This window comes from Amblyomma mixtum, chromosome 5 (genome assembly GCF_055824585.1).
Source record: "Amblyomma mixtum isolate Tamu chromosome 5, ASM5582458v1, whole genome shotgun sequence".
In the NCBI taxonomy this organism is placed as follows: domain Eukaryota; kingdom Metazoa; phylum Arthropoda; class Arachnida; order Ixodida; family Ixodidae; genus Amblyomma; species Amblyomma mixtum.
The window spans coordinates 161,362,168-161,372,751 of NC_143016.1; the positions used below are offsets into that span (position 1 = coordinate 161,362,168).

Sequence of the window (10,584 nt, forward strand, 5' to 3'; positions counted from 1 at the left end):
AGGATCGATAGAGCTTCGTCTTCGCCTTCCCGTGAGGTAGCGGTAGCGTTGGTTGGCAAACATTTGGCATTTGCAACACATCTTTACCGAGTAATTTTTGTAATTTTAGTCTCTTAAAATTCCTACTCACGTGGGCATTAAGTATAATATATTTGTCATAACGGGATACTTTATTGGCTTGTGCTGTTTTTCAGATTTTTTGTTTACGTTTGTGAGAACACGTGCACCAGCCACTCCAGCCGGCACCGCGGCTCTCAGTCAGTTTCAGGTTGTAAAGGAGTTTTGTTTCTTGTCCGAAATATATGACATTTCTCGGCGTGCTGATGGCAGTAAAGAAGTCTTTAATACCATTGCAACAAGGCGTGTAGCGCCGGATGTTTCGAGTGTGCTTGAAAATCTCGATGCAGATAGAGTTCAATGAGGATCGAAAGTGTGTGTGACAGTTTTCGATTCCGTCGACGCGCTTGTCATGAGACCTCTGAGGCTACTGCTAACGTGAAATTTTCGATCGTTCGAACCTGTTGGTAGTTAGTGCGAGGTCCCTTAGTAACCATAGCCGGTTGATGTGAATGATAAGACTGCTCCAAATTATGACACAAGAAGCTGTTCGGACGCCAGACAGCGAACAAGCTAGTCCGAGGAATCAAATTCAGGGGGGCATGTGTTGGCGCAACAACGTGCCACTGCCCACACACAAGCACACGACTTTCGTGATTACTCCTGACGTGTCTGATCAAAAGTAAACTGACGGGAAATAAACGGGAGTTGCTAGAAGGAAACTGACTGTAAGGATAGTTGACTGAATGCATGTTCCCGCGTGTGTTTGGCAGGCGGCCGCCGAATTCGGAAAGTCGGGATGCCGCCAAAAGGCAAAGGCGGCGACTCCAAGGGATCCAAGGGCGGCAAAGCAGCGGCCAAGGGTGCAGGCGAAGAAGCGTCAGACTCCAAGGGTGGCAAGCAAAGCAAGGGCGGAACCGCCGTCAAGGTGCAGTTTTGTTGAGCACAAAATGATTATTGCTGGCTCTCTGCTAGGAGCGACAGAGCGCATACACACAATCCGACAGAAGTCGTGGGTATCTGACAAAAGCCCTTGTAGACCGTGCACGACACGAAACACTGAGGCCAAAGGACGTAGACAAAGTGAATACCGCAAGACAGAAACACTTTAATGGAACTGTCAGTAATCACTAAGCAGTGTACAATGAAAACACGACTTTGTTTTTTGTCATCTAGTCTCAGCTGAAGCCAATCAGGCACATTTCAAGGAAGTTAACTTCCTTGTCCTTTGAGTCCGATAGATGGCATGCCCACACATGCACCACTGGATCCCAATTCGCACTTAAGTGTTTTTATCTTTGTGTGTATCTCTATTCTGCGCTGATTCTTTTCTTCAGCCGGAGAAGCCGGGAACTACACAAGCGTTCTCACTAACTCGTTGCAAATTGTAGACATAGGTCATGTGGCAATGCACTTTAGTTGTGTATTAGTTTAACATAATACAGCCTCGCATGTGGCTATGGCAAAGCAATGGAAAGCTGAACCTGAATCGATGAGGGCTGAAGGGAGTCGCTCAAAAAAAGCGACTCTTTAACAATGCAGAAAACCTAACCCCATAAGCCAAACCAAACCGAAATAGGCTCACAGTACAGGATGCCCTCATACAGAGTACATCCCAGATCGCAATGCCAGATATTATGTGCGATCAGTAAGCAGGTGCACATCATTTACCTTCACGAATTTTCCCTTTATTTGCATTGTTGAGCAATATTTTTGTCAGGGAGAATAATTCGCATACTTTGTAATCTGGTGACAGTAGTATAATGAGTCCCGCTGCGGTAGCTCAGTGGTTACAGCGCTCGACTGCTGATCCGAAAGACGTGGGTTCGATCCCGGCCGCGGTGGCTGAATTTCGATGGAGGCGAAATTCTAGAGGCCCGTGTACTCTGCGATGTCAGTGCACGTTGAAGAACCCCAGGTGGTCGAAATTTCCGGAGCCCTTCACTACGGCATCCCTCATAGCCCGAGTCGTTTTGGGGCATTAAACCCTACTAAACCAAACCAGTAGTATAATGAAGTGATGCCTAACAGCTCAAGTCTGTGTGACTTAATGGTGTGGAGTCAGTATCGTGGGTACTGACTGCAAAATGTTGGGAAAAATGCAACAGGCCCATGTAGTTTGTGTCCTGTGTGATCACGGCAGGTGCGGCACATCCTGTGTGAGAAGCAGTCCAAGGCCCTGGAGGCTTTGGAGAAACTCAAGGGGGGCATGAAGTTCAACGAGGTGGCCGCCACTTACAGCGAGGACAAGGCACGCCAAGGGGTGAGGGAACTTCTCTCCCGCCTTACTGTGACGTTTTGTTGAGCACAAAATGATTCTTGGCTGGCTCTCTGCGAGGAGTGACAGAGGGCAAACACACCATCCGACTGAAGTCATCGGTATCTGACAAAAGCCCTTGTAGACTGTGCACGGCACTAAACACCAAGGCCAAAGGACATAGACAAAGTGACTACCACGAGCCAGAAACACTTTAAAGGTGCACTGAAGAGGAATCTGAACTCGTATTTTTACTGCTGGAACTCGATCTACACGTTCCGAGCATTCTTGGAAACTTCAAATTATTGCCCTGTGCGGCCGATTTCCCTAGTTTAAGTCGGATTAACATCGGGCTCCCGCCCTTTTTTTTTTTTTTTGAATTCTCCGCAAACGGTGGGAGGAGTCGACCAACCTTTCACCCAGTTCCGTGGCGGCTTGCCGCTCTGCCATCGGCGCAGTGATACGTGGTGGTCAGCGAAAGCAAAGAGTCCACGCATATTTTTATTTCCGTGGGCCTAATTTGCAACTCTGTAGTCTCTGACTAGACCTATTTATTCACGGAAACCTAAAGGAAACAAAATAAAAGCGAATGCAAAGCCACCATGCGACTGCCTGAAAGGCACTCCATGCATTGGTCGACTCCTCCCACCATATGCTGGGAATTCAAAAAAAAAAGGCGGGAGCCGGATGTTAATCCGATTTAATTAGGGAAATCGGCCGCACAGGGCAATTAATCAAAATTTTTAAGAATGCTGGGAACGTGTAGATCGAGTTCCCGCGGCAAAAAAGACGTGTTCAGATTCCTCTTCAGTGCACCTTTAATGGAACTAGCAATAATCACTAAGCAGTGTACAATGAAAACAAAACTTTGTTTTTCGTCATCTATTCTCAGTTGAAGCCAATCAGGCACATTTCAAGGAAGTTAACTTTCCTTGACCTTTGAGTCCGATAGATGGCATGCCCACGCATGCACCCCTCAATCCCAGTTCGCACTAAAGCGTCTTTATCTTTGTGTGTCCCCTCCATGCTGTGTCCTCACGGAGGACACAGGATGCAGGTCTCCGAACTACAAGTGCCACACCGATGAGCTTGCAGCCAACCACACTCTGACAGAAGTCGGTAAAATCTGAAGGAATAGCGAATGCATTGAACAAATAAAGAACTATGAACTGAGCTGTCAGTCACTTCATGCTTTTGGTTCAATGAAGTAATAATGAGGCCTATACTAGTTCTGTCTGTGTTTGTATGGTGGGAATGATGCCAGCCACTTTGCCGAGAAAGTCTTAATTAGGAGAAAATACTGGCTGGCCAATGTTTTGTGGGTTTCTACGTGGACACAGGCCACCACCCACCGCGGGTTCGAGCTTCGCGCGAGCCAAGGGCCCCGATCAGCCGTCACCACACACACACTGGGACACCGATGCAGTGCACTCAGCCTCCGCTGGGAGGAGAGCGATTCGCCGCAAAGAAATAGGCCTCCAAGTTCACAAAGGAGACGTTTATTCACGTCGTCCTTCAGCAGGTACACACGCACTCAATAGTCACCCCGTCCCGGGGGCGCGCGAGGAGCAAGGCTCCGCTGCGCGCACGAAGCGACTCGAGGAATGTGCGCCGCTAGCACGCCGCTGCAGGAGAATGTCCCCGCGGCAGTGCTGTGATCTCTCTCTCGTGTCGACCGTTGGGCCGGTTGCGAGAGAGAGTGGGCATTCAACGCAAGGTACGCCTGTCAGAGGTCGCTGGACCCCGCTGGACAGGCTCGAGCCGCTGCAGGTCAGAGGACACGTGCGGACGAGCTCGAGTAAGCACTGGTCCGAGCGGCAAAGCCGGCACGGACAAACAGTAACGTACGCACCTTACGCTGTCTCGGAGGGATCTCTCTCTCGGGGCCCCGCTCGGACGGTCGCGCGGCGCGCGGCCGCCCAAAGCGGGGTCCCGAATTCCCGCCAAAAGGCGCCAATGGCAAAGGCCGTTGGGGAGCCGGGGCGGAGCTGTGGCTAAATGACAGTGATTAGTCACCCAGCCGCCTCTCCACCGCCTGAGGCGGGAGCAAGGGAAAGAGGAGAAACAACGCGGGCGGCCGGCACAGCCGCGCAATGGCGACGGCGAAAAGCCAGGATTCCCACATCCCCCTCTCCTTAAATGCCCTCCTACCCATCGGCAAAGCACGCGGCCAGTTGTGGGTTTCTACGTGGACACAGGCCACCACCCACCGCGGGTTCGAGCTTCGCGCGAGCCAAGGGCCCCGATCAGCCGTCACCACACACCACTGGGACACCGATGCGGCGCACTCAACCTCCGCTGGGAGGAGAGCGATTCGCCGCAAAGAAATAGGCCTCCAAGTTCACAAAGGAGACGTTTATTCACATCGTCCTCCAGCTGATACACACACACTCAATAGTCACCCCGTCCCGGGGGCGCGCGAGGAGCAAGGCTCCGCTGCGCGCACGAAGCGACTCGAGTAATGCGCACCGCTAGCACGCCGCTGCAGGAGAATGTCCCCGCGGCAGTGCTGTGATCTCTCTCTCGTGTCGACCGTTGGGCCGGTTGCGAGAGAGAGTGGGCATTCAACGCAAGGTACGCCTGTCAGAGGTCGCTGGACCCCGCTGGACAGGCTCGAGCCGCTGCAGGTCAGAGGACACGTGCGGGCGAGCTCGAGTAAGCACTGGTCCGAACGGCAAAGGCCCGCACGGACAAACAGTAACGTACGCACCTTACGCTGTCTCGGAGGGATCTCTCTCTCGGGGCCCCGCTCGGACGGTCGCGCGGCGCGCGGCCGCCCAAAGCGGGGTCCCGAATTCCCGCCAAAAGGCGCCAATGGCAAAGGCCGTTGGGGAGCCGGGGCGGAGCTGTGGCTAAATGACAGTGATTAGTCACCCAGCCGCCTCTCCACCGCCTGAGGCGGGAGCAAGGGAAAGAGGAGAAACAACGCGGGCGGCCGGCACAGCCGCGCAATGGCGACGGCGAAAAGCCAGGATTCCCACAGTTTTAACAAAAGGACTTCCGAGACGAAGACCAGTTCTGTTGTTAAGACGTCGGCCAGCAAACTGAGGCTTTTGCCTCGCCTCTTGTTCATCTGTGTTTTATGAAATGTTCATCTTCTCTTCTCTTTCTCTCTACCAGCAATTACAAGAAGTGATTTCGTTTTCATGCCCCTGAGCTCAAGGCAGTAATGTTCAGCATAACAGCAGGGTCGAGTCTAATCAAAGGAAGCTTTATTTGCTCATTCAAGAAAAATTTGTATAACATATTTGACCGATAGGCTACGTGACTAGTATCCAGTCCAATGCAAAACGACATTTGGCCAACCGCATAACAAAATGCCTGAGCTAAGATTTCAGCAAAATCCAAACAGCGAAATGAGACAGCAAAATCATCCAGTGTCCAGTTGAAGACAAAACAAGTCATTTGGCTAACCGCATAAGAAAAGTGCTAACCAGCGTTTGAGCAAAACACACAGAGCAAATAAAAAAAAAAAGTAAAATCATACCCCTGCTTGATTGTACAAGAAAACTTTGATGAAAGCTTTGAAATTTCTGGCAAGGTTAATTTCTATTGGCAGTGTATTCCTCCAGACCTTCGTCCCAATGAATTCAATTAATCTCTCACTGTATGTATTTTTGTAGACTGGTAGATTAATGTTACGGTTAGCAGCATGTCTTGTGTTGCGAACAGGCAAAAGTAATAAGTGAAGTGATGTAGGTTGCTGTGGCAGTGCAGTGAAGCACAGCTAATTTGTCTCTCCAGTCTGGCTGCGTGCATTGCTGTCAGTAATGTTGAGAGACTGGTACCATATTATTTACCGCGCACAACACCTGGGACATATTGATTGCAAAATTGTGTACCTTGTCAGAAGTGTTAGGTTTTGCCAAATTGTTGGTACAGGCAGAACCTGCAGTGGTGTCTATGATGATAGTGGCATTGCAGGAGGCAGGTGTCTTTCCTCTTTCTCCCTTCGTTGAAATTTTGATGGAATTGCTGAGTACAGCTGATGATCCTAACCAGAAGGCTTTGAACTCGCCTTGTTTTTTCTTCCAGGATCCCTGGTCAGGTTTCCTTTCATCCCATCTCGTTCCCTCCACAAATCAGAGCGCAGAAGAGTCTGGAAGCAACATAGTGACTTCTAGGCAGGCCTTCGTGACTTCTTTGCATCTTGTGGGCTTCCGAGAATCTTTCCTTTGGGCCTCCGCTATTCCGCTGTGAAAGAGTCTGTCTCGGTGAGGGCTCCCAGCTGAAGCGACCCTCCTGTAGAGTTTTATGTCTCTTTTCCTACACCTCACACCTATATTTGCAATATCAAAGCTCAATGGTTCACACTATCACACAAACACGCTCTCATCATCTCTCATCACCACATGGCCAGCAGAGCTCCATGAACAAACGCAAAGCAGTCCAGCGGAAAGCGTGGGTTGCAAAGCCATCGTTGCCTTCTTCAAACTGGCTAGGTGGGCAGGAGCATTAGGGCCTTCTTGATTTCTTTCTTTGGTACGTTGGGGACTGTGCAGTTTTCAAAATAAGAGCAGTCTTTTCTGCTGTTGCTATGCTGGGGACATCTCGCTAAACTGTGGCTGTCATGTCGAGAAGCACCCAGTTCCAAAGGGCTAATAGATGTGGCTGAACTTGAAGCAGGTTTAGAAACTGTGAGCTATAGATGCACACTGTATTTGTGGGGAAAATGCAAGTACCAGCCCTGTTGGTGGACGTCAGCTGGCCATTGTGGGCAGCTTGCTGAGTGCTCATTCAGGTGTGAACTTGATTGTGGCCGCGAGCCACATGGCATTTCTGGCAACAAAAACTTGCGACCAGAGAAAAATACAGCAGCTCGTCTGAACGCGAAGTTGGGCTAGTTGATTTTCCACGCCTTACGGAAGTTTGCACAAAAAACTGGACGAACGAATAGACTTGAGCGCTACTTGTGTCAGTGTAGGGGAAAATGGGGCTACTTTCGTAGTACTGAACGCTTTGTGCATTATGAACTTAATAATGAAGCATGTATGAAACTACAGTAACATTTTCTAATTTGCTGAATTCCTTTTTTGGGAGTGATCCCTCTTCCCGAGCAAGTCCACTTGACCCGGCCTGTTTTGTTGTCTCTCATTACGCAGCAAATTCATTGCTGTGTTGGTGCCTGTACTTGATGTCTGCAGGGCTTATCTACTTACCAATGCTCCACTGCTGGTTTAGATTTGTGCAGTGCGTGTGCTTCCTTTTCCTGTGCTGTTTTCCACCGGATGTTATGGACCAGGTGGCCTTGGTCGACCATGTCAACACGCTTCGCCCATTAGCTTTGGCATGGTGGTGCGGAGGTTCATTTCATTTGTCACTGACACAACATCTACACATACTGCTCACATGCTGACAAGCTTTACTTTTCTGCTTTTACATCCCATCACTCCTTTTTCACATCTTCATGCTTCTCTTGCGTTTATTCTCAGCTCTACAAGGTAAGTAGTGCCCTCACATGGCACTACCTGAAACTAGGTCCGTTGTCATCATCATCAGCCTGGCTAAGCCCACTGCAGGGCAAAGCCCTCTCCCATGTCTCTCCAATTAACCCTGTACTTCGCCAGCCGCGGCCACCGTATCCCCGCAAATTTCTTAATCTCATCCGCCCACCTAATTTTCTGCCTCCCCCTGCTACGCTTGCCTTCTCTTGCAATCCACTTCGTTACCCTTAAGGACCAGCGGTTATCTTGCCTTCGCATTACATGCCCTGCCCAAGCCCACTTCTTCCTCTTGATTTCAACTAGGATATCAGTAACGCGCGTTTGTTCTCCCACGGGGCTTCGACGGGGCTTCGACAGTGACCCTTGAAATTGAGCACAGAGCGTGACATTGAAAAGTGAAAGGTCACAACCTGCCCTGTATTATTCCCGCAGGGTGACCTGGGCTGGATGACACGGGGTTCCATGGTGGGGCCGTTCCAGGATGCAGCCTTTGCACTACCCACCAGCAGTCTAGCCAACCCTGTCTACACAGACCCGCCCGTCAAGACCAAGTTTGGCTACCACATCATCATGGTCGAGGGAAAGAAGTAGCCCTTTGCACACTGATCTCAAACCACTGCTTACTTCTTTTGTTTTACAATAAATGGTGCACCTTAATCAGGGCCATCGGGTGTGTACTTGCTACAGCAGCAGGCTGAATAAGTTCAGCTTATTGTTCACTTAGACATAGGAAAGCTTGTGCACTTTGTTTTGCTTTTTAGTTTTGCCACTTGTTTTTGTGGTTGCTGTGTAGTTCTCAGGTCATGCCAGTGGTGGCTCGTATTCTAGCTAGTGGTGGGATACAGTACAGGGTGGTTTTTAATGCGACAGTGTTGAAGGCCCCGTAATGCAGAAAATCTGGCGTCGGCGTTGTCCTCTGTTCCTCTTTCTTGCGCGCAATTTCTGTCGGGCTGTGCACGTCGAAAAAAGGCTTGCACAGCAGCTAGCATTCGTCTTTCTCGTCATTTGATCATTTCTATTGCGCTGTGCAGCTGTCAAATGTGGCTGTGCTATGGAGTTAGGTTAAAAGCGCACCTGCAACTCTAAACTGAAACTGAAGCAGCTGTAAAACGGGCGACTCTTCCAGGGACGAGTGTCAGAATTTCCACCATCGTTCGCCTTTCCTTTGCTACGTGAAAATTCGGTTTTAAGATGACCTCAGCCTCATCGACATTCCACTACTGCTTTACACTCAGAAGACAAGAACCGGGGAAGCTGTTTTCTTCAATTTGAAATTTCAGCGTTCTCCAAACAACGCTCACATTTCTCGTGTTCAGCTTGCTTATTCTTTGATATAACAGCAGACATTACACGAGAACAACGCAAAAAAAAACAGAACAAAAGGGTGAAAGGCACGACTTTTTGCATTGAAATGCACAACAGACACTGGAGTGCCGGACTTTCGGGACATGCCGTCCAACTTCCAGCGGCTTCACTAGCGACCGCTTCGGAAAGCGGGAATGTGGCATCCGGGATGGAGGAAGGAAAAAACTCAGAAGAGGCGGTTACGTCACATTTTTTTGAAGCCAGCTGCCGGCTCTCCTGTCCCCACCTCCCTTACTGGGCAGCCGTCTCAGAGCACTTGTGTATGCGCCACAGACTGCAGCTGACAATGCCACTGTGTCCAGCATGGCTCCCAGAGTTACTAGACACCTTTAGCATACCGTATTACCGTTACTGTAGTACCAGGAGCCCGCCCACCACCGGTGAGCACACACTGATTGGTCCTGATGCTGCAGGCACGCGCGCAGCTGCGGGATACCTGGTGCCATCAAGGCGGTTTGCGCATGCACACAGGCTCCCGGTACCGGTAAAGGTAAGACGGTACACAGTATGCTAAAGGTGGCTACTATTGGCCTCTGAACTGACGCTTGTGTTTCCAGGCATCTTTGCTTCCTCGCTACCTCCCTTGCCCCTCTCCGCTCCTTGTACCTGTCTCCTCACTCCTATGCTTTCCTTCCCCTGTGTAACCCTGCTGGGTGGCCCCTTTTTCTAGGAGGCGGTTATAGGGTTGCACAACCCCTACAATTTCTTCAGCCCCGCTCTTAGAATCCTCCTCCATCCAAGTATCTCAAGTATACCTCTCCTGAGTTTTCCTTCCTCCATGCATGGACATCCGAATCCGTGGTATCCAGCCACCTATACTTCGGTTCATACATAGCAGGCAACGCTGCGGAGGTTGCTGAAGTAGTGCATCCGGCAAACCATATTACTCCACCACGTATCATTCGTTCTTTTCGAAACTCCGGTCAGTGTTTGGACGAAAACAAAGAGCGGTATAAAACGATGGGGTAGCATTGAAAATCATGGTCGAAGCTGTGAGGCGCTCAGTGTTCGGGCTCTCTGGCCATCATTTTAACGGAGTGTGAACTACTTTTTGGGCACGGATTCAGTAGGAGTGACTCGCCCTACCAACCACGTATCATACTGCCACGTGCACTTTTTGCATCTCAAAAGCTCGACTAGTCACAGGATGAAAGTGTGGCAAGAGGTAAAACGAAGTACAGGAGGTGCTAGTCACGGCGCTTAAGATTTGTCACTATGAAATATGCTTGTGTTCGCTTCGGTTTTATGGCGAACTACTTTTTGCACGTGGACTTAGCCTGCGTGAACAGGCGCACTAGCTTTGGCAGCGTTGCCTGCTATGTATGAAATGGAGTATAGTGGAGATCAGTGGCCCGGGCCACTGTGGCTGGATGCCGCATTCCTATAGCACAGCCACACACGGTTGCCATTGGCTACTTTTCAATCCTGTCTGGTGATGAAAATGTCAGGTTGGCTCCCTAG

At 50.1% G+C, this 10,584-nt stretch overlaps 1 protein-coding gene across 1 annotated transcript; it reads left to right on the forward strand.

The window, feature by feature from the left end:
- Positions 1–157: 157 nt before the first annotated feature.
- On the forward strand, positions 158–8,415 carry LOC149344327 (peptidyl-prolyl cis-trans isomerase NIMA-interacting 4). Its single transcript, XM_089546253.1, has 4 exons — positions 158–268; positions 831–985; positions 2,201–2,320; positions 8,191–8,415. Exons 2-4 carry the CDS (start codon positions 857–859, stop codon positions 8,347–8,349), a joined length of 408 nt encoding a protein of 135 aa, XP_089402379.1. The 5' UTR covers positions 158–268; positions 831–856; the 3' UTR covers positions 8,350–8,415.
- Positions 8,416–10,584: the final 2,169 nt, after the last annotated feature.

Bases quoted from the DNA above. Each gene is read 5' to 3' on its own strand.
- LOC149344327 (XM_089546253.1), top strand. From the start codon at position 857: ATGCCGCCAAAAGGCAAAGGCGGCGACTCCAAGGGATCCAAGGGCGGC. The intron at 986-2,200 runs GTGCAGTTTTGT...TGATCACGGCAG, and splicing joins AGGGCGGAACCGCCGTCAAG to GTGCGGCACATCCTGTGTGA. The intron at 2,321-8,190 runs GTGAGGGAACTT...TTATTCCCGCAG, and splicing joins AGGACAAGGCACGCCAAGGG to GGTGACCTGGGCTGGATGAC.